Source organism: Canis aureus, chromosome 16, assembly GCF_053574225.1.
Source record: "Canis aureus isolate CA01 chromosome 16, VMU_Caureus_v.1.0, whole genome shotgun sequence".
Classification (NCBI taxonomy): domain Eukaryota; kingdom Metazoa; phylum Chordata; class Mammalia; order Carnivora; family Canidae; genus Canis; species Canis aureus.
This window is the reverse complement of record NC_135626.1, coordinates 58495686-58517789: the sequence shown is the minus strand read 5'-3', so window position 1 is coordinate 58517789 and position 22104 is coordinate 58495686. Positions and strand designations below refer to the sequence as shown.

At 56.9% G+C, this 22104-nt stretch overlaps 1 protein-coding gene across 4 annotated transcripts in view; it reads right to left on the bottom strand.

The window, feature by feature from the left end:
- Nucleotides 1-21714, bottom strand: part of ITGB4 (integrin subunit beta 4) — a 30519-nt gene extending 8805 nt beyond the window's left edge. For 2 of the 4 annotated variants that reach the window (XM_077854244.1, XM_077854245.1), the window contains exons 1-28: nucleotides 21542-21695; nucleotides 20317-20407; nucleotides 17883-17971; nucleotides 16381-16463; nucleotides 16064-16165; nucleotides 15705-15909; nucleotides 15044-15140; nucleotides 14690-14861; nucleotides 13518-13781; nucleotides 13074-13163; nucleotides 12642-12764; nucleotides 12091-12255; nucleotides 11844-11920; nucleotides 11052-11254; nucleotides 9017-9120; nucleotides 8798-8896; nucleotides 8496-8625; nucleotides 7754-7876; nucleotides 7554-7660; nucleotides 6647-6680; nucleotides 6276-6467; nucleotides 5873-5976; nucleotides 5514-5572; nucleotides 5361-5384; nucleotides 4797-4945; nucleotides 4527-4706; nucleotides 3285-3433; nucleotides 154-358 (exon numbers count right to left, since the gene is read on the bottom strand). In XM_077854244.1, coding sequence (XP_077710370.1) covers nucleotides 154-358; nucleotides 3285-3433; nucleotides 4527-4706; nucleotides 4797-4945; nucleotides 5361-5384; nucleotides 5514-5572; nucleotides 5873-5976; nucleotides 6276-6467; nucleotides 6647-6680; nucleotides 7554-7660; nucleotides 7754-7876; nucleotides 8496-8625; nucleotides 8798-8896; nucleotides 9017-9120; nucleotides 11052-11254; nucleotides 11844-11920; nucleotides 12091-12255; nucleotides 12642-12764; nucleotides 13074-13163; nucleotides 13518-13781; nucleotides 14690-14861; nucleotides 15044-15140; nucleotides 15705-15909; nucleotides 16064-16165; nucleotides 16381-16463; nucleotides 17883-17961 — 3319 coding nt within the window. In that variant the 5' untranslated portion in view covers nucleotides 17962-17971; nucleotides 20317-20407; nucleotides 21542-21695. Of the gene's footprint in view, nucleotides 1-153; nucleotides 359-3284; nucleotides 3434-4526; nucleotides 4707-4796; nucleotides 4946-5360; nucleotides 5385-5513; nucleotides 5573-5872; nucleotides 5977-6275; nucleotides 6468-6646; nucleotides 6681-7553; nucleotides 7661-7753; nucleotides 7877-8495; nucleotides 8626-8797; nucleotides 8897-9016; nucleotides 9121-11051; nucleotides 11255-11843; nucleotides 11921-12090; nucleotides 12256-12641; nucleotides 12765-13073; nucleotides 13164-13517; nucleotides 13782-14689; nucleotides 14862-15043; nucleotides 15141-15704; nucleotides 15910-16063; nucleotides 16166-16380; nucleotides 16464-17882; nucleotides 17972-20316; nucleotides 20408-21541 lie in introns of all 4 variants that reach the window. The other 2 variants (XM_077854246.1, XM_077854247.1) reach the window with 2 other exon arrangements.
- Between the last annotated feature and the right edge of the window lie 390 nt (nucleotides 21715-22104).

Genomic DNA, 22104 nt, shown 5'->3' with positions numbered 1-22104 from the left:
GGACAGACTTATATACAACTGTTCCTTGACTATCTGAAGTCCAGATTTCACTGGGCAACCTGTATTTTTTCTTACCAAGACTGGCAGCCTCAGTGGAGAGGCCCCCAACCCCCTGCTCTGTACCTGCTCAAGCACACCCCAGGCTCTGCGTACCTCGTTCCCCAATGACGACGGTGGCTAAGTGGGGCTGGCCCAGGCGGGCCCCAAACTTGGGGTTGCTGAGTTGAATGTGGAAGCGGCGGGTCTGGCCGCCCCGCAGGAGGGCATCCATCTCCTGCAGCTCCAGGAGCTTCACCTGCAGCTCCTTCCAGGTCTCCCCAGGTTGGAAGAGTAGGTCACCCTCTGCGGGGATGTAGTCCTGGGAGTGGGATGGGGTCAGGGTCAGGCCAGACCAGGGGACTGAATCACACCAAGCGCCCCACTCCAACCTCACATTACAGCAGAGACCATCCCACGTGGACACGAAATGGCTCGTGTTTCTATAGCACCACCTGTGCACCAAGCACTTTACAAATATTAGCTCATTTGACCCTCACAGCTATGTGAGGTGCAGCTATTACTGTCTCCATTTTACAGATGAGGAACCGAGGCACACGGAGGTAGAGAAACTTACCCAAGTTCACCGGGTAGTTGTGATAGAGCTGAGATTTGAACCAAGGCTCAGAGATGGGGATGTACAGCAGACAGAGAGAGCCCTACACAGGTAGGCTCCACCCAGGAAGTTCCTCCCTCCTGCATCGTGGCTCTGAAGTCTGGGATCCCACCAGGCCCCAGGCCCTGCTTCCTGGGTAGGGGGCCTCCTATCAGTGCCAGCATGCTTGCTTGCTTGCTTTTTTTTTTTTTTAAAGATTTTATTTATTTACTTGAGAGAGAGAGAATCCAAGCAGGGTAGGGTAGGGAGAAGGGAGAGGGAGGAGCAGGCTCCCAGCTGAACAGGGAGCCAGCCGTGGGCTTGATCCCAGGACTCCGGGATCATGACCTGAGCCAAAGGCAGATGCTTTTTTTTTTTTTTTTTTTAATTTTATTTATTTATGATAGTCACAGAGAGAGAAAGAGAGAGAGGCAGAGACATAGGCAGAGGGAGAAGCAGGCTCCATGCACCGGGAGCCCGACGTGGGATTCGATCCCGGGTCTCCAGGATCGCGCCCTGGGCCAAAGGCAGGCGCCAAACCGCTGCGCCACCCAGGGATCCCCAAAGGCAGATGCTTAACCTGAGCCACCCAGGCGCCCCTCCAGCTTTCTTCTTTCAATACCCCAGAGCTCTCCTGAGAGGTCAGGATGCGTACATACGTGTTGGGGTCCACCCTGCAACTGAGAGGGGCGGGGGCAGCCCGCTTCTGCTCACAAGAGACCACTAGGGGGCGCTGCAAGCCAACATTTTAAGTCCAGGCCCAGCAGGGGGCAAATACAAGTATAACAAACCCAGAAACAGTGCAAGCCTAAGAAAAGCAGGAGTTACCTGCTAGACCACTGACCTGGGGGGAACATTTCCAAACGTCAAAGGCACAAAACTCAACGCTGGGGGAACTGTACTAGATCAAAGGAGGCTTCAGACCCACAACAAAATGCAAGGCCAGATCCTTGACTGGTTTCTGGACTGAGGCCAAAAAAAACAAAACAAAAACCTATAGATGTGAACAAGGGGAAGTCTGAATGTGGACCAATTATTAGGTAATACTACACTGTGAGGTTTCTTAAAGTTCGTAATGATACAGTTGTGTAGAAGAGCCTCGTTCTCAGCAGGTTCTGGCAGAAACTTTAGAGTCAATGTGATGTCTACGACTTACTTGGAATAGTTCGGCAAACGCAATGGAACACAACTCTCTCCCTGTCTCTCTACAGTTACAGATAAGAGATACACAACCACACATACATCTGTATCTATGTACGTGCATCTATTCCTGTATCTGAACAGGAGAGAGAAAATAAATATTAACTGGTGACTCCATGAAAAGTGTAAATGGGTGCTAATGTTAGGAGTCTTTTCATTTTTCTGTAGGTTTGAAGTTTTTCAAAATAAAAAGTTGAGAAATAATGTTTTTAAAAACATGTGAATACCAAAATATCTTTATAAAAGCACAGAAGGGGACGCCTGGGTGGCTCAGCAGTTTAGCGCCTGTCTTTGGCCCAGGGTGTGATCCTGGAGTCCCGGGATCGAGTCCCACATTGGGCTCCCTGCATGGAGCCTGCTTTTCCCTCTGCCTGTGTCTCTGCCTCTCTCTCTTTCTGTGTCTCTCATGAATAAATAAATAAAATCTTAAAAAAATAAAATAAAATAAAATAAAATAAAATAAAATAAAATAAAAATAAAAGCACAGAAGGACTGCCAGAGTCCAGAATCTCTTTTATGGAGATTCTCTTTAATATGGTCGATTTAGGGAAATTTATGGACCTGCAAATTCTTCTTTGGAACTTTTATTGGGAGCACTGAAGCAGTAATGAGAACTGTTCCTTCCAATAAAAGGAAGTGTGGCCAGGCTGCGGGAGCCCACTGAGCTCAGGCTCGCCTGCATTTGCCAAACAGGCCTGTGGGCCCAGTGAGACTAGATTCTATTACTCTGAGTGAATTGCTGATATGAATATTTTTAGTTCGTAAATGTTGATAATAAATGCTGAAAAACAACCAAACCTGAAAGCCAAGTCAAGCACAACCAACAGCTGGATTTGGCTCTTTGCTAAGACTGGGGCCCAGTGATGGAAGGGATGGGGGCCCATGTGCACGGGACTCCCTGCCTTCAAGGGCTGCTCCTGCAGGTTGGCCCTGGGAGTGCCTGCCAGGCAAACCGAGACAGCCCTTGGCGGGGGTCTGTCCAAAGCCCCAGGTGGTGCCTGGATGGCTCAGTAAGTTAAGCATCTGACTCTTGATTTCAGCTCAGGTCATGATCTCAGGGTCCTGGGATCCAGCCCCACCCGGCTCCATGCTCAACAGAATCAGCTTGTCCCTCTCCCTCTGCTCATCCCCTGCTCTCTCTATCTCTCATAAACAAATAAACAAACAAACAAATAAATAAAATATTGAAAAAAGAAAAAAGGAGACGTTCAAAGCCCCAGGACTCCTGCCCTGATAGATACTGGGCTATTGGAAGGGAGACACGAATGATCTGGCCTTGATCCTGGCAGCGATGGGGCCTCACTTCGGGCACCACTAGCAGAAGCAGGTAGATGTGTCCTTTGGAAGCTAAGCAGGGGCATCACCAGCATCCAGGGACTGGACATGGCCACTGGCATGTCCTGCTGTCACCAGGCCCCTGGGAGATGCCTCTGACCCTGCAGCAGAGCCTTACCCGGTTGCCTTGTGCAGTGTTATCCTGTGTGCGGTAGGAGACCTGGGACTTGCCACTGTCCAGGATGCGCCGGACGACAGGAATGCGGGCCACTTGCTCCCCGCCGCTGACCAAGAACTCGGGCTTCTCGAAGGACACTATCCCGCTGGCTGCAAGGACCAAGGCACCAGTCAGGGCATCCGGGCCTCGGTGCCTTCTCAACAGCCACCCTCCTTCTGGCCCAGCCCAGCCAAGACTCTGGGACTCTACTTGTCCTTTCTTTTTTCTTTCTTTCTTTTTTTTTTTTTTTTAAGATTTATTTATTTATTTATTTATTTATTTATTTATTTATTTATTATAGACAGAGAGAGAGAGAGAGAGAGAGAGAGAGAGGCAGAGACACAGGAGGAGGGAGAAGCAGGCTCCATGCCGGGAGCCTGACGCGGGACTCGATCTGGGACTCCAGGATCACGCCCTGAGCCAAAGGCAGGCGCCAAACCTCTGAGCCACCCAGGGATCCCCTACTTGTCCTTTCCTCACCCCACTGCTCTCTGGGGGGAGGAGAGGAAAGGAAAGGAAAATTCTCCCAGGAAAGACTGAGGGGGCTGGAACAGTGTCCAGGTGACATCCTGGAAGTGTCAGGGCAGAGGAAGGAGGTCCGACAAGGGCACAGCAAGACATGAGGCCCCGAGACTGAGGGCTGGGGCAGAGCAGGACAAAGTCCTCAGTGCTAGAGCAGGTTGGGAGGAGGCTCAGGGACCAGAGCAGGTGCTCTGGGTGCAGGAAGGACGGTTGTCAACACCTGGGGTTCTCGAGGAGCAGGAGGGATGGCAGTGAGGGTGTCAGTGGGGCAGTGCCTTGCTTCCCCTCCGGGTAGGCTTGGGTGAAAGGAGCTCCCACTGCCCTCCCTGCTCTGATGTCCCGGCATCCTGTGGAGACCCATCCAACCTCCCAAGTTCAAAGGCCAAGAGGGAGGGAAGAACAAGGGGAGGGACAGGGGCAACCTCAGGAAGACCCAGCCCCCTGTGAGGATTAAAACAGAAGCTCCCACACTGAGTGCTCATGACCAGGCAGCGATGCACTGCCATGTACCCCTCTCGAGAGCCAGACACCCATTTTACAGATGGAGAAACCAAGGCCCACAGAGGTTAAGTGACTTGCCTAGGCCACACAGCCAGGCCCCATCTCCACTCCGATATCAGGAGGAACAAGTGTTCCCAGAGCCCCCCGTCTGCACCCCCTGCGCCCCCCACCCTGACCCACCTTGCTCCTTGATGATGGTGATGTTTACCAAGCGGCGCCCGAGGGTGGCCGTGCCCATGGGTACATCGATGGCCTCCACCAGCAGCTGCTTCTCATCGTCATCCTCGGGCCGGATAAAGAGGGGTACCCGCACGTCTACCAGCTCCACGCCCTCCTGGAACTCCACCATGCCCCGGGCATCTGGGGGGGTGTCGGGGGTCACAGACGGGTCAGGGGGCCGCACAGGGGTGGGAGGCACAAGGCAGCGGTGCAGGGAGCCTGCCCACCTACCCTGGTCTGCAGTGAGGGTGTAGTAGCCGGGGGCCACCTTGAGCTCGTGGAAAGCCCCCTGCTCCACGTGCTTCTCTGTCAGCTTGAGCAGGGCCTGCTTGGCCGAGCGCGGCGCCGTCAGCACCGTGTCCACAATGGTGTGGTCCTGTCTGGAGTGGGGCGGGGGGGTTAGGTGGGAAGTGTCAGGCTGGCCACTATGCTGGCCCTTGCCAACCCCCAGCCCTGCCTGTCCTCTCCCCATCAGGGGACAAGACGCCGTGCAGCAAAAGGTGCAGGGTCTTCAGAACAGGGCAGTCCTGGGGGCCCATGCTGGCCCCACCACCTCATCGTGAGCCTCAGGGTCCTCATCTATGAAATAAGGCCCCTCCCGAGAGCCCCCCGGCCCCAGCCACACTCCTACAGGTGGGATCCCAGAAGTAGATGCAGGACTGAAAAGATGCTAAGGGCATGGGCACTAGAGTCAGACAGCCTGAGTCCAAATCCTGCCTCCATTTCTCAGTAACTCGGTAATCTTGGGCAAGATACCCAACTGGGGGCTGCCCCACCCGTGTGCCTTCAACTCACTTTTTCCCAGAGTTGGGCTGCTGCCTGCGGAGGACAAAGAGGGGACCGTGAGCCACACAGTGTCAGAGGTAGAGGCACACCCTGCTTGGGGGTTACCCCTAGAGTTGGCAGTATGGGCAGCTCCCCCCACCAACCCTGGGCACCAACACCCACCGGAATTTGGTCTGCTGGATCTTGTGTGTGTCTGTGATCTGTCTGTACACCTCATTCAGCTGCCAGGCAAGGAAAGGCATGAGGCTGGCGCCCTGGGGAAGCCTCTCTACCCAGAGCCATCCAGGCCCAGAGGACATGACTGGCTGGGGACATGCACACGGGCGTGCACATTGCCCTGTCCCCTTCTGGAAACATTCACAAGGATGACCCCAGGCCAGGCACATATCCAAGGAAGCCCCTCTTTCCTACTTGGAGAAATCCAGGTTCTATGGCTGCTTTCCCCCTGTTCTCCCTCTACTGGGATCACGCCCAGGCCCAGAGATGCCAGCTGCCCCAGGGTCAGCTTCTTTGGCCCTTACGTTTTCCTCCACCTCCTGGCGCAGTTGGTCACATTCTCGCGTGCCAGGCTTTAACAGGTTCTCGGTGCATAGGCGGGCGAGGCGCAGGGACAGCCCATAGGGCACTAGGGACAGGCAGGGATGGGTGTCATCAGCTCCCTGTACAAGCAGGCACCCTGGGAGCCCCCTCCAGGAGCCGTGCTAGGATGTGGGGCAGCAGGGGGTTGGGGGGCATGTAGCTGGGTGGCTGAAACCCTGAGGCCTGTAGCACCATCAGGAAGGGTAGAAGGTGGCCAAGCCTGTGCCTGCACCCGACACCCAGAGAAAGCAGGAACGCTGTGATCTGAACCCTGGAACAGTGATAAATGTGCCCCAGGCCCCAGGGGCACTGCCAAGAGCCACTGTGCCAAACTCTGGCCCTCACCCAGCTCTGTGGGGTTGATGCTGGAGGTGTGGGTGGCAAAGCCAGGCCGCTGCACGTTGTTGGTGATTTTCCATCTGACCATGTCACGTCCCTTGAGGTTCCCGCTGCGTAGCATGGGCGTGTCCAGGTGGTCGGAGGCCATCAGGTTCTCCCGCAGCATGTAGTGGTCCTCCTTGAAGCCCACCATGTGACCTGCATGACAGGGTCCTCAGCATAGGGCCTCACCTTACACCCTCCCGGCCAGACCCCCTCAAGGTGGGAGTCCAGGCCTCGTGGCTCTGTTCCAGGTTCAGCCACTACTTCCCCTCCACCCTATCTGGGAGAATGAGCGGCCAGAGTCCTTGCCGCCCCTGCAGATGCTGGACCAGTACCTCGGTTGCAGCAAGGAAGAAGTGCCAGGCAAGCCTAGAAGACAAGGTGGGGGAGGGGGGATGAGGGTTGGGACAACTGCCCGAGCGCAGGTAAGCCCCTCCAGTCACCCCCTCTCCATGCCAATTGTCCAGAGGGGCACCAGTGCCTTCCCTAGACACCGGGACATCAAGGAAGTCAAAGGGATCTAGGTGTGGAGCACCTAGGGTGAGGACAGAGGGTGATGGGGCCAGAGGATTCCCAGTTGGTGGGACCCTGGTCCTGCCAGATGATCTGTAAAGTAAAGGATCTATGATCGAACCCATTTGAGAAGCACTGAATTCATTCCCCATGCCCCTCTTAGGGTTTCACTATGCGTACAACTAGATCAAAGGCTTGGAGAAGTCCCGCAGAGAAGAAGCCTCTTCTTCAAATGTATTTGATCATAGTTGTCTTTTTTTCTTTATAACACATACTAACATCCCATAATATTGGGGCTATTACACGGTATTTCCCTGCTCCTACGATTCAGTATTCCGTGCCAGGCCACCCTCCATGCTTTCCTGCCTCTTATCTTTTCTCCCCAGGGAGACTATCCGCTCCTGGCGCAAGGCCCTTTCTTCCCTATTGGCTCCCATGGCTCTTTGCATGTGCCTGACCTGAGGGTAAGTGGTCTCAGGTATGGGCCACTGATGGTTGACAGAAGCAGAGGGCTGGGGTGGGGAGGGCACTAGAGTTGGGCGGAAGACATGGGTTCACCCGGCCTCTGCCACCTATGGAGACCTTGGTGGGGAGAGGGGGTGGAGACCCTGGGGTAACTGGGGACCCTGGTGGAGGGTGAGGACCTGGTGGAGGTAGTGGTCCCTAGTGAGGGATGGGGACCCTGGGGTAAGTGGGGACCCTGGCAGGGGATGGGGAGGGAGCTCCCACCTTGCAGCAGGCACAGTACTTCCAGCAGAGCAGCAACAGCAGTGCCAGGAGCAGCAGGAGGAAGATGAGCAGAGGGATGAGCCACCAGAAGGACCTGGGTGGGCACTCTAGGGACGAAGGGGAGGAAGGAAAGGAAGAAGGCGATGCCCATTCCCCCTAGGCCCTGCCGGACCGCCCGCTGGCCCTGTCTGCAGGCTCACCTTTCTTCTTGTGCACCAGGACAGTGCTGTTGGGCCCCGGGGTGCCGTCGCCCTCCACGGTATAGCTGTATGTGCAGTCATCCTCCTCATCCCGGAAGGAGCAGTGCTCCAACACCTCCTCTCCTGCACCCACAGATGGTCAGCAGGGCACCCCAGGCCTCAGGAGGTGTCCTCTACTCTGGGGCCCACTGTTCCCATTGCACATCTCCCTGGGGAAGAATGCAAGTCCCCTGGCACAGGGCCAGGGTGAGGAGGGGCACTGCCCTGTCCCTGCCTGGGAGCATCAAAGGCTGCAAATCTGCCCCACGCCCACTTCCCCATCCTGGGTGTCACTCAGGAACTTGGCTTCTAAAACACTGATCTGACCTGCAGGAGAGGAGGCTGTGTGCCCCCATGGCCAGACTATGTGCCTCTACTGTGTTCATATCCCTGCCCGGCTATCTGCTCCCTGCCCAGGCCAGGTTCCCCCTCCCCAGACTCTTTGGCCCCTACTCAGCTGTGCATCCTGCTGGGGTCCGTGTGTCCTGACAAGCCCGCGTGTCCATGCCCAGTCGGTGTGCGCTATGTGCATTCTGTGACCTATCCCCAGTCTGGAATCCCTCTCTCTCACCTGCATGATCTCAGCGTGGATTGTGAGCCTTCCGCCCAGCTCTCCAGCCCCACCCAGATGAGTGACACACCCTACCCATCGGATGCCCTTTGCCTAGGTTCTTAGCACCCGGTCCTCAGCGCTGCATCACACCTTTCTTAAGCTCGTCCACCATCTTGACCTTGAAGCTGCACTCCTCGCACTTGCGGCCCTTCTTCTCACCGGTGCCCCAGGCTTGGCACTGCACACAGGAGCGCAGGTCCTCACAGAGGCCCAGGCGGATCTGGGTAGGGGATGAGGGGAGACCGGGACTGTGTTGGGTGGCTGCCTGGCCTGCTCCCCTAACCTCACTCACACCCCTGGCCGGCTCCTATGTCACCAGGCTCAGCGCCTCCTGTCTGTCCTGCCCTGTGTCCAGGGTTCCCATGCCAATACCCCAGTGATCTTGGCCTCACCGCTGAGTAGTTGATCTCACAGGTGGTGTCCGTGTAGAGTGAGTGCTGGTTGCAGTGACAGCGGCCGCACTCACAGTAGCCACGCCCATTACAGATGCCCTAGAGCAAGAGGGGACACCAGTGAGGCGCTGGGACCCCCATCCCTGCCCTAGAGGGTGGGTGGTTCTGGCTAGGGTCCCTTCTGCCGCCCTGCGCTGCCCTCCTTGTGCCCAGGCCTACCCCACTGCTGTCGATGCAGGTGGCATTGCTGAGAGGACAGTCACAGCTCAAGCCTGTCCAGCCAGCCTCACACACACATTGGCCCATGGAACACCGTCCCCGGTCTGCAGAGAAGGGGAGGGATAGGAGAGGAGAGCCACAATCACTCCTGTGGTCCAGGCTCCCCATCTGCCAGGCAGGGCCTGTGGTGGCTGAGCTTGATCTGGGATTTCTCCAGCCAGGGGCAAATCCATCTCTTCCTCAGTTTCTTGGAATCTCCTTCCCTCCATCTTTTTGATTCCATTCTCCCTTCTACTTTCTACTCTACAGCCAGAGTCATTATCCCAAAACACAAATCCAATCATGTGTCTCTAATGAATTCTGGCCAATGCAATAAGGTAAGAAAAAGAAAAAAAAATAAATATCAGAAAGTAAGAAATAAAACTGCCATTATTTGGGATCCCTGGTGGCGCAGCGGTTTGGCGCCTGCCTTTGGCCCAGGGCGTGATCCTGGAGACCCGGGATCGAATCCCACATCGGGCCCCCGGTGCATGGAGCCTGCTTCTCCCTCTGCCTGTGTCTCTGCCTCTCTCTCTCTCTCTCTCTCTGTAACTATCATAAATAAATAAAAATTTAAAAAAAATTTAAAAAAAAAAAAAAAACTGCCATTATTTTAAATATTAGGAACATGGGGCACCTGGCTGACTCAGTCAGTGGAGCACATGATTCTTGATCTCAGGGTTGTAAGTTTGAGCTCTACAGAGGGGGTTTTAAGTAGAGATTACTTAAAAATAAAATCTTAAAAAATATTAGGAACATGTCACAAAATATCAAAAAGAATCTGCAGAAAAAAAAGAATCTGCAGGTAAATTACTAGATTTCATAAGTGATTTTACTAAAATGGCTGGATACGAGGTCAACATACCAATAGCTCAAAAGTGAAATCAAAACCTCCAATGATTTGCCAAAGCATGAAGTCTAATATCCTCAGAACAGAATAAGGGTTGATTAAGTAGACAGCCTACAGGCCAAATCCAACTCCCTACCTATTTTTGCTAAAGTTTAATTGGAATACAGCCATATTCACTTGTTTCTGTGTTGTCTACAGCTACTTTCTGCTACAGTGGCAGAGCTGAGTAGTTGTGACAGAGGCCATATGGCTCATAAAGCCAAAAGTACTTACTTTCTGGCCCTTTAAGAAGTTTGGACTAGACTAGAACTGGATCCACCCTGGACTAGAACCCAAACCCCCGCATTCTGGTCCTGCCTCCTTCTCCAACAGCCTCTACCTCCCCTCCTGTCTCACAGCTCAGCCTGTGTCAAATGTCTCTCTTCTTCCAAATGTACTGGGTTCTCCTTTCATTTCTCTGAGCACACTTAGGGATGGAGAGCTGACAAGAAGAAATGGCAGACAAAAGCAAAAAGAGAGGAAAGCAAGGGCTTGACCTCTAGTGACAAGTAGATAGGTGGGGCTTAATAAGTATTTGATGACTGGATTTTCGTTCATTCTCCTCCATTCAACAGGTCAATCCTTCCTATGGCCCCTGTGTGGGATCTGGGAGCCCTGCCCTGCTTGGAAGCCCTGGCATGCTGCATTAAGCCCTGTGGGGCTAGGATGGACAGGTAACTCCAGGCCCTGCTTACTGCAAATTTGCTATCTTCCGAGAAAGGAAAGAAGGTAATGACATATACCACCAACCACTGAGGATTCAGCTGGATGGGACCCATCCTAATGAGATGGGAGAGTGGGGATGAGGGTGGGCACAGACTACAGGACACCAGGGGGAGTGGCATGAGGCATGAGCAGAATAACGCACTGGTGGGGCCTTGAGCACCAAGTATGTAGAGGTGAGAGGTCCAGGTTGCAGTGGACTTGCGGGGAGGCACTTGGGAAGTCCCAAGGGGGGTTAGGTCCAAACTTGGGGATTCTGACTCCTGGCCTGGCCCTCCCACCTGGGTCAGGATGCAAGAGCCATTGGGGTGGGTAAGGGCCTGGGTACTCAGGTCACCCTTGCTGTCCTGAACCACCCCTGGTTGCCAGGGCTGCTGAGCTCACCATTACAGAGGACCCCCGAGGCACGGGGACACTGGAAGTTGTCATACTCGCAGAATGGACCCTCATAGCGGCCTTCTCCATAGCACACACAGTGGCTGCATTGGCACTCGCCACGCCCAGAGCACGGCTTGTCTTCGCCCTCCCTCAGGCAGGGCTTTATGTCACTCAGTGAACCAGTGGAGCAGCTGCAGGTCTTGCCACTCCTAAGGGAGGAGCCAGTCACTTCCCCACAGCCTGAGACAAAGGCTGGGGTGTTTATCATCCCATTTTACAGATGAGGAAGCTGAGGACCTAAGAGCACCTCAGTGGGTTCAAGGCATACAGACAACAGCGCCTGACCTGAGACTCAAACGTCAGTCCCAAGACCCTCCCAGTGTCCCTTCTTCAAGTCACCATGGACTTGTTCAGTGTCTTGAAGCTTTAAAAGCCCTCACGATCCTTATTTATGAGCCCATTTCTGACTAGGTCACATGTGTGCATGGTTCAGAATTCTTAGGTACAAATGGATGGAGTGAAAAGTAAGTGTCCCTCTCATGTCTGTCCAACAGCCAGTTCCTACACCGTGCTGGCCACCACTGTCCTGATTCTTGCGCCTTCCCTAGAGATATTCTTTACCTCTATGTATTTCGAAGTGCTTTGGACTGGATCCACCTAACAACTGGGCATGCCCCTCTCCGAGCCTTTCTACAACCTGCCGTCCTGTCCCCAGCCTGGCATACATGGTGTGTTCCACAGCAGAGCCTTACAGTGGCCAGGGCGTCCTGGCAGCCCCCGGGGCTCCCGCACACTCACCAGCCCTCATTGCACACACAGTGTCCACACATGAAGTCTCCGTGGTAGCTGCAGCGAGCTGAAAGCACCTCTTTTTGCTGGAATGAGATCACGGTGGGGTGTAACGGGGCCACTGGACACTTCTGCTGCCTCTGCCCCTTGGGGCACCCCACAAGGCAGATATAGCCACTGAGGCGCTGCTTCATTCCTCAGGGCCCCATGGCAATTGGCCAGCCCTTCCCTCCCACCTGGAGGGGCTGCATCGTACCAGCTCACAGGGGCACACGTCACAGATGATGCCCACATCCATCCTGAGGCCATCTGAGAAGGAGGGCTTCAGGTGGATGTTGCCCTTCTGGTCCTCCTCTCCCAACTGGCACACGTGAGTCCCATCCACAAATTCCAAGGCCCTCAGCTGCACCTGGTATGTGCCCTGCAAGGACCCCACATTGACAAGGGGCATCTATGGCCCTTTCACTCATCTGAGCATCCCTCTGAGCCCTGTGCTGATTTATCCCCACTCTGCAGACGAGGACAAGCTATGGAAAGTGCCAAAGTCATCCAAGTGGCTCATCCAGGGGGCTTCAAACCCAGGCCTGTCTGACTTTGGAGGCCACACTCTTTTCTATTATTATTACTTGAAAATTTTATTTTAAATTAAGTAATATCTATGCCCAACGTGGGTATCAAGCTCATGACCCTGAGATCAAGTGTCAGTCAGGAGCCCATAAAGGCCACGCTCTTGAGCTCTGCTCACACAGGTCCCCCTGCAGGGCCTTGTCCCCAACCTCCGCTTCCCAAAGCCTCCCAGAGGCATACCACTTCCCCACGCTGGATGTGAAAGGAGCCGGTATTTGTCTTTTGGAACATCCTGGAGGTGACCTCTGTCCGCAGGCCTCGGGGACTTTCCAGGGCCCGGATGTCCAGGTTAGAACGAATGCGCTGAAGGAAGGCAAGCAATTGATGGTCTGGGTGGGGGAGCCAGGGCTCACCCACTAGGGCCTGGCCTGGCTGGGCTCCACCCACTTTGCATGGAGGACTGAGGCGGAGTGGGGGGTCAGGGGGGCAGAGCCTGTAGGAACTTGCGGCCAGGCTAAGGCGGGTGCCTCAGGGTCCCGAGGGAACAGCGCAGGCCCTTCCTCACTGCCCTGCCCTGTTTCTCAACCTTTACTTAGGACACCTTTTGCCCACTCTGCCCCTTTCCAGCCCTGCCCCAGGAGGGCTCAGACTGGAGCCCACGGTGCCCCTCACGTTGATGGCTTCCTCCAGCAGCTCCACAATGTTGGAGGAGTCCTCTTGCAGCACCCCAAGCGAGGAGACGGGGAAGTAGGTGTGCAGCTTCTGTAGGAGAGAGTGCCAGCCCAGGGCTAAGCCTTCAACAGTTGTCACCACTTCACTGAATTTGGGCAATGGCTTGGGATTATCCTCACTTTGCTAATGGGGAAGCTAAGGCCTGGTGTATTCTAGAGCCTGCCCTCCTCACCCCTACCTGGTTGGGAGTTGGGTTGGGGGATGGGCACATGAACTCCCCTTCCCATCAGAGTCCACCCTTGGGGGAGCCAAAAGTTTGGAGAAGGAAAAGAGGAAGAGAGGGGGATGGGAAGGCAGGCAGGGAGGGAGGGAGGAAGGGAGAGAAGCCCCCTGGACTTCCATTCCACGCCCACCCCCTTGCCCAGTGAGGCCTCAGCCCCCCACCTCATAATAGCTGTAGGAGTAGTTGGTGACGGCGAAGATGGGGATAATGTTGTGTTTGCCAAGCAGGCGCACCAGGGTGGGTACTGATGGATAGTCCTGTGTCTTGTACTGGGTATAGGTGCCCGAGGTGTCCAGGTGACATGCCTCATCATTGCGGCTCATGATGCCAGCCAGCACGTTGGCACCATCGGCCTCATAGTGGAAAGCTGACTCGGTGGAGAATACCAGCAGGTGGGTGCTGTCGGGGCGCCAGCCAATGTCCCTCTGGGAAGGACAAAGAGGGGAGGAGGCCCATCGAGCAGGCTGCCTACTGAGGACAGGCATTGCAGTGTTGCCTATGACTGAGAAAGCAGGTCCCCAACATGGGGTCGCTAAGCCACAGGATTCACAGCACGCCACTATCACGGAGGATGCTCGTGACAGCACGTGAGCCATGGCTCTGGGCACAGCCATGAGGATGCGGGCAGGATGCAGGCGGGGTCTGCACACGGTGGTTACCACCCAAGACCTGAGCCAGCTTCACCTGACTAGTACCCCCAAGGCTTCAAAACCACTCTGTGGGAATATTTGAACTGCGTGGGAAAATGCACACAGGCAATATTAAATGAGAAGCCTGGTTAAAATAGATACAGCTGTGTGTGGCAGTTCGGAAATATATGGGGTGATTTGGAAAGCTATGTATTACAAGCGAAAATGCTCATGGTACTGTCACGTGGGGGAAAAAAAGCAAGTTTCAGAATTATAAGTACACTGATTGCAGCTATATAAAATAAGGAACAGGGAACAAAATATGCTGGTGGGATGTCAAGTGGTAGGCTGGCTGGTTGTGCTGAAATTACAGGCAATTTCTGTCCTTTGTCTTCCAAATTGTTTATAAGACGGGTATATTATTTTCAAAATGAAAAAATTGCTGTGCACATAAAAACTGTCCTCTTCAGCTGCCCAGTGCAGCTGGAGACTGGGGGGTCTCCTGGAAGACTGGCATTAGCACAGAGATTGATGGTAGGCTGGCTTCAGGGCACAGAAGATTCCAGAACCTCAGAACTCATGTCTGCTTCGCCAGCCAGTCTTTGGGTCACGGCCTGGCACCAGAGCAGGTTAATGGGCAGCTCATGTCTTTGCAGAGAAGCACAACCCTGGTCTAGGCGGGCAGGGCTCTCCCCGGCACTCACCGTGCACACGGCCACCTGCAGGATGGCATCAAAACCTCCTTCGGGAGCGTCCAGGTTGCCTGAAATCCGCTCTCCCAGCAGTTTATTCCGAAACTCCTCCAAGTTTTCCGTCAGGCTGATAACATTTTTGAAGGAGAAGGGGGGGTCGCTGTTGGGCCAGGGCTCCTTCAGCCTGGGCAGAGGAGAAGGGAGACAGAGTCAGCAGGGCAGCAGACCCCAGGCCCCTGTGTCCACCCTCTCTGAAAGTGTCCCATGGGCCTGCTGCCACCAGAGCCCTTGTGGGTGCCCCTGGTGAAGAGGAGGCAAGTCCCGTGGCCGGGCGTGGCTGCGACCCCTGCTCACTACATCACTCACTTCTCAGGCCTCATGTCTGTCTGAGGGACGCTGACTTTGTCCACAAACTTTCCAAATCCAATGGTGTAGTCGTTGGTGAGCTGGCTCAGGACCTGGGCTGGGTGTCAACAGGGAAAAGAGGGGGCAGCTGAGCCCCAATGCCCCCACAGCAGCACAGAGGCCAGGGGCTGGCTCAGGAAGGTGGAGGAAGGGTAAGCTTCTGTCAATCCCTCGTGTGTGAACATTGGTTCATGCTCATGATGGCCCTTGCTCTGGGTGCAGATGAGGGGGGACAGGCCTCGGGGCGGGGCAGAGTCAGGCATGGGGCAAGCCGGAGGGGGCACCAGGGGGGCTGGACCAGCGGGCTGCAGGGCCGGGGAAGAACTTCAGCCTTGTGGCCATGGCTGTGCTCCTTGTCAGGGCCAGAAGGCTTGGCTGCTCACCCAGCCTGGGCCTTTTCTAAAGTCCTGAGCGGCGGGTGACTGGGATCTGGCCGGGATTCCCACTTCAGAATGGATGGGGAAGGAGTTCTTGGGGGGGGGGGCTCAGATGTCCTATCCTTCCCTGTGGCGTGGGTGCAGCTATCTTGAGCCCTGGCCTCCCGAGCAGGGGCCCAGCAGGCTAGGGGAGGCCACCCTCTCCATTCCCTACCTCACCATCCTCTACGCTGGCCCAGACATACCCAGCCTTTCCCCCATCTGCTTGAGGTTGTCCAGATCGTCGGACATGGAGTTGGAGAAGTCCATGAGGATGTACAGGTCCATAGGGCTCTCCCTGGGCTCGAACACCAACAGCTCAAAGTGCTGCTCCTCGCCTGGCCGCAGCCGGGCCCGCAGCCCCTGGGGCGACACCTGGCTGCGCCGCAGGGTCTTGTTGATCTCGATCTCCTGTGTCCAGGGGAGGGGGACAGCTGGCTGGAGGGTCACTCCAGGGACCTGATGGGGGAGCCTCTCAGCCTGACCAGAGGGCACAGCGGACCCCTGTAAACAGCCAGCCTCAAGTATGGGTGGGCCCACTTCCCTTGGCCCCCACTCCGGGCACCTCTGTGATCGTGAAGCTGCTCTTCATGACCACCACGCTCTCCCACCGGCAGCCCGCAGCCAGCAGCTCTTCCTGGGTGTTGCAGCGCCGCTCCTTGAACATCTGGCCCAAACAGATGGGGTCACGGGGGGCAGTGCCCATCCCCTGGCTGTCCCAGCCCTGGATCTATCCTGACCCTTGCCTGTTCCACACCCGCCTGGTCTGAGGCTGGGCTGAGGGTGTGGCAAGCATGGACTCGGCCAGAGCCCCGGGGTGGGGCACAGCGGGGCGGAGCACCCAGCTTGGGGAACTGGCCAGGGCAGGCGACAGCAGCTCACCTCATCCACACAGTAGGCGCAGTCTCGGTCCACGCGGATGCACTCCGTGCAGCTCTTCACCTGGGCCCTCTTGCAGCGGTTCGCTGGAGGGCAGAGATGCGCAGACCCACTGAGATGAACCTCACCAGTGACCAAGCCCTTTCCTATATGCATCCTCCTTGGAGAGAAGTGAGGGTTCTCTCCCACTTTACAGAGGAGGACGTGGAGGCCAGTGGGCGGGTGGTCTGCCCAGGGAGCCCAGCTCGGGGAGAGCCAGGTCTCACACCTGAGCTCCCCACTCAAGTCCAGAGGGAAGGATGGTGCGGGCTGAGACAGAGGTACTGGCTCATTCGTGGGTAGGGACACCCTGGCTGTCCCTCCCTGTTCCTCCGGGGGACAAGAGACTATGTTTGTCTTGTTTAATGCTGGTTCCTGGTGCCTAGCCCAAGCCCGGCACACAGCAAATTGTTAGTAAATGAATGATGGAAAGTGCTAGAGTTTCCTTAGGGGTTATTGGGATTCCCTTTGGTTCTGTTCAGTTAAAGTCACAGTGAGGACCTACTGTGTGCACTCAGTGCACACGGTGGTGGGGGTGTCTCCTGGGCTCTGGGCGATGATGCACTGTCAGTGTTTAAAACTGGCTTTGCTGGGGCCTCGCGGGATTGCCCATATTCCCTCCACAGTCTTGTTCAGGCTATCAACACAGCCTTCTCTGACAGGCAAAATTTCATCAGTAGGAGCTGGCTCCACACTGCAGGCACTCAGAGAGAGCAGGTGACGGATGTGTCACCTCCAAATTCCTAAGTAAAATCTTTATTTTATTTTTTTTAATATATTTTTTAGATAATTTATTTATTTATTCATAGACACACACACACAGGCAGAGACACAGGCAGAGGGAGAAGCAGGCTCCATGCAGGGAGCCTGACGTGGGACTTGATCCAGGGTCTACCAGGATCATGCCCTAGGCTGCAGGCGGCGCTAAACCGCTGTGCCACCGGGGCTGCCCTAAATAAAATCTTTAAAAAAAAAAAAAAAAAAAAAAAAAGAATTCCAAAAGGACAGGGATGCCTGGGTGGCTCAGTGGTTTGGCGCCTGCCTTAGGCCCAGGGTGTGATCCCGGAGACCCTGGATCGAGTCCCGCATCGGGCTCCCTGCATGGAGCCTGCTTCTCCCTCTGCCTCTCTCTCTCTCTCTGTGTCTCTCATGAATAAATAAATAAAATCTTAAAAAAAAAAAAAAAGAATTCCTCCAAATTCCCATTAAAAAACTACCCTGCAAGTGCCTGAGTCCTCTGAGTGGGCAGCTTTTCCCTCCTCTAGAGCAGGTCTTCCTCCCTCCGTGCTCTGGGCCACAGGCTCAGGCTCACTGCTCCCCAGCCCTTGAAGTGGGCCGTGGCTGTTTGTTGAATGGCCAAATGAGTGTCGGGGTAAGACACCCTGTGGGAAGCCTCCGTGTGAGGGCAGTGCCTTGAAAGGGGTGCCCCCGCCCAGAAGGGCACTGTAGAGGGGTGCCAGACTTACCCATTTCCCCGGGGAAGCTGACAGTCATCAGGACTGCCAGCAGCAGCCAGGTCCATGGGTGGGGACTCAGTCCTGCCATCTTCTTCCTCCTGTATAACAGCAATAACAGACATAAGACGTTCCACAGCCCAGGTGCCTGCCAGTTCAGAGCTCCAGCATTCTCACCACAGAGGGGTGGAAACTGACAGCTTCAGTGACCTTCTAAAGCCAGCCAGTCTGCAAGTGGCAGGGTCCAGGGCCCCCAATTCCTTTTGCCATCCCTGGAGTGACTGGCCCCAAAGGCCTACACCTGCCCCAGGGAGGCCCCACCCTCTGGTCACTGAGGACTGCGGGCTCTGAGCTTGTCCTAATGCCAGGTCTCTTGTGCTGGTCTCGTTGAGGGCAGGGCAAGGCTTATTCCACCTTTGCTTTCAGATCCCGGTGGGCCTGGGTCAGGTCTCACCTGACAGGGGGCCACCCCTCGAGGGCCTGGCTCTCTACCCTCCTGGCCCCTCTCTGTCTTGCTCTTTTGATGAAGGCAGTGGGGCCAGGAGGAGGGGGTGCCCTCCCAAGGTCTGGTGCCTGCAGAGGGGAGCGGGGAGCTGGCTGCACTCAGCTAGGCTGTGCAATGACTGCCTAGCCCATCACTGGTGGGGTCCCCTGCCCTGCCCCCTACCCTGGCTGCACCAGAATTGAGTTTTTGGGGTGCCTGAGCAGATCATCCTTTCAGAATTTAGCCTGGAGCTAGATGGCAAGCCTCCCTGTCTCTGTCTCTGTCACACACACACACACACACACACACACACACGCACACTGTCAGCCTCCCCAGGAAGACTGCCTGCCTCTGGCTTGCTACTACACCATCTCAGCTCATTGGTGACCTCAGGGCAGGCACTGGCATCCCTGAGGCCTTTTTTTTTTTTTTTTTTAAGATTTTATTTATTTATTCCTGAGAGGCACGGAGAGAGAGAGGTAGAAACACAGGCAGAGGGAGAAGCAGGCCCCCCGCAGGGAGCCCAATGCAGGGGGTGGATGCTCAATCCCCCTACCCGGGATCCCACCCTGAGCCAAAGGCAGCTGCTCAACCACTGAGCCACACAGGCGTCCACACTGAGAGCCTTTTATTTATTTTTATTTTTTAATTTTTATTTATTTATGATAGTCACACACAGAGAAAGAGGCAGAGACATAGGCAGAGGGAGAAGGAGGCTCCATGCACCGGGAGCCCGACGTGGGATTTGATCCCAGGTCTCCAGGATCGTGCCCTGGGCCAAAGGCAGGCGCCAAACCGCTGCGCCACCCAGGGATCCCTGAGAGCCTTTTAAAAAGATGTGGCCAGGGCACCTGGGTCCCTCAGTGGTTGAGCATCTGCCTTTGGCTCAGGTTGTGGTCCCGGGGTCCTGGGACCCAGTCCCGCAACAGGATCCCTGTGGGGAGCCTGCTTCTCCCTCTGCCTATGTCTCTGCCTCTCTCTGTGTCTCTTAAGAATAGATATATGAAAAATCTTAAAAAAAAAAAAAAAACGATGGGGTGGCCTGCTGCCTCGGGAAGAGAAGGTACTGGCAGAGACACCAGGCCTGCAGAGCTGAGGGCAGACATAAGGGCCCTGGCTTCTTTCTCCAGGACCAGTCCCTGCATGCTCACTGGCTTCCTCCTGGGACCGCTCCTCAGTCCCTGGCCTGCGGGGCAGCAGCAGCCCCAGGCTGTGCAGACCTAAGGCCCTCCCACTAAGCTTCCCTCTAGGTTTAGGGAAGCTTGTGGAAGGGGGCAGGAAGGCATAGCCTCCCTCCCCCTAAGGCATGTGGCTCCCAGGAGGCCACTAGCAGCCCCAACACATCCACAGGCTGGGGAGGAGCTGTCACCTCTGAGGGACCTAGGGTAAGGGAGCCCTGAGCCAGCCAAGGTGGAGGAGTCTCTGGGGGAAATGACTTTTCTGCAGCCTTGGGGTGTAGGCACCACACCCACATGCTACACAATACAGGCTGCAAACTTGGACCTCCCGGGGGCACCATAACACACCAGGTTCGGGCACTGGAGGGCTGAACCCTGCTCTTACTCACCCTCCTGAGCCCACAGGGCTGGGCACACAGCAGGCAGGCGCCCAGCACTTCACCTACGTGATTGGTATTTCCTCTGCCCGGGAATCCAGGGGGGGGATGATTGCATTACTCCCACTTCCCAGATGAGGAGACACAGATGGGGCACAAGGCTGCAGGACTTCTTTATCCCACAGCCAGGAGTCGGGGAGCTCCAACCAAATGAGGGCCATCCAGACCCCCCTGCCCCGGCGTTAACCTCCATGTTATCCTCAGAGGCCATAAGATGGCAGTTAGGGGGCTGGTTATGCACTCAAGAGTGTCTGGTTTGACTCAACTTGTGTTTTAAAAGTTTTAAAAGTAGCTGTCAGTATTAAAAACAATGAGATTTCACGGAAAAGTTAGGACTATGGGCTTACCGGAAGTTGTGGCCGCAGGCTGGGCCAGGTACTCAGGACTTGCACTCCGCGGGCCACCCCGGGAGCTCTTCCAGAACCACAGTCACGCTTCCTGCCATCCCACAGGACCCCTGCTTAGCACACCTGTACCTGCCACCACAGCCCCCGCCCCTCCTGCCTTCCCATCCCCTGGCCCCTTGGCTGTTCTATCACCCAAGGAAATGGGGGCCAAGGAGACAGGCACCCCTTCCTCGCCGTCCCCCAGCTCTGCTTCTTCTCTCAGCCCCAAGGATGGACACAGACTCTCAGCCTTCACTTCTAGCTCAGTCAGATCCTCGGGCTCTGGGTGTGGCAAGGTCATGGCAGGGTGGGAAGGAGCCCAGCCCCGCTCTCCGAAGCCATCAAAGCCATTGGAGGTCCCTGCACCACAGCCAGAGGGCCACCAGGAGCTGAGTGGGAAAGGGGGCAAGCACTGGAGGAGGGTGAAGCGGTGGGCCTAGCCCCGGAGGCAGCTGACTGAGGTCAGGAGGGCTTCCTGGAGGAAGGGTGTCCTGAGATGACTTTGGGAGGAGGGCAGGCATGTACTTGGCCAAGAGGAGAGTCAGGGACTCCCCAGATCTCAGCAGGCATGTGCTTGGCCCAGAGGGGAATCAGGGACTCCCCAGGTCCCAGATGGACCATGGAACTGCACACAGCAGGCCAGGCCCGGCCAAACATGGAGATCCTTTGCGTCTGGGTGGCCGCTCCCCTCACCTTCTTTGCAAACCCCAGTGGGCCCAGCCCCGAAGGCCTGCCAGCCACTGCCTAGCCTCTGCCCACCTCTCCCGCACACCCACGCCACGCTCAGGCCTCTCTCCCTGCGGCCCTCCAGCCCCGAGGGCTCAAGACCAAGCGCCTTCTCCAGCTCCACCGCCCGGCTGCCCCCAGCCACCCCCTGGGCACACCCTGGCAGCCCGGCATCTGCCCCGGCCGATGGGGCCAAGGCCTGCCAGCCTTTACAAAGGGAAGAGCTGAGCAAACAAAAGCCACCCGGCCCTCCCGAAAGGGTCCCCGGAGTTGGGGTGGGCACTCACTTTGCCCTCCTCGCCCCGGGGGCCCAGCCTGGACGCCCAGCTCAGGCGGTCCCGGGGCACGGGAGGCGCGGGCGGGGTGCAGCCCGGCGACCCCCGACTGCCCCGCCCCGCGCCCCGCGCCCCGCGCCCCGCGCCGCAGCCCCCGGCGCCCGCCCGGGTCGGAGCCGACCTACCTCGGCGCGGCCTCGCGCCCTCCCCGCGCTGGGCTCCGCTCGGCTGCTCCCGCTGCGGCGCGGGCGAGCCGGGGACGGTCCGGAGGGCGGCGGCGGCCGCGGGGGGGCACCGCTTTATGGGCCGGGCCGCAGGTGGGAAGGAGGCGCTGGTGAGTCAGGCCCGTCGCATTCCTGCGCGCGGCGCGCACCTGTCGGGGCAGGAGCCGGGGCGCCGCCGCTGCCGGGCCCGCCCCCCGGAAAAGGCTGCGGCTCCCGCGGCGCCCGGCCCGGCGCCCCGACCCACGGCGGCGGGGGCGGGGGAGGAGCCACCCCCCCCCCCCCCGTCCAGCCCCGGGCGCCGCGCCTCCCCCTCCTGCGGGCTGCCCGGCTGCCCCGGCCCGGCGCGGCCTCCCAGCCCCCTGCCCCGGCCGCCGCCCGCCCACCTCCCGACGCTGCGCCGTGAGCAGCGCCACTGCCCCGACGGCCGGCGACCGTGCGCGTGGCTTCCGTCCCTGCGGGCGCGAGGCACCGGGCCAGGGATGCCCCGGCCCCATCTGCCATCCGCCGGGGCCGCGCAGCAGCCC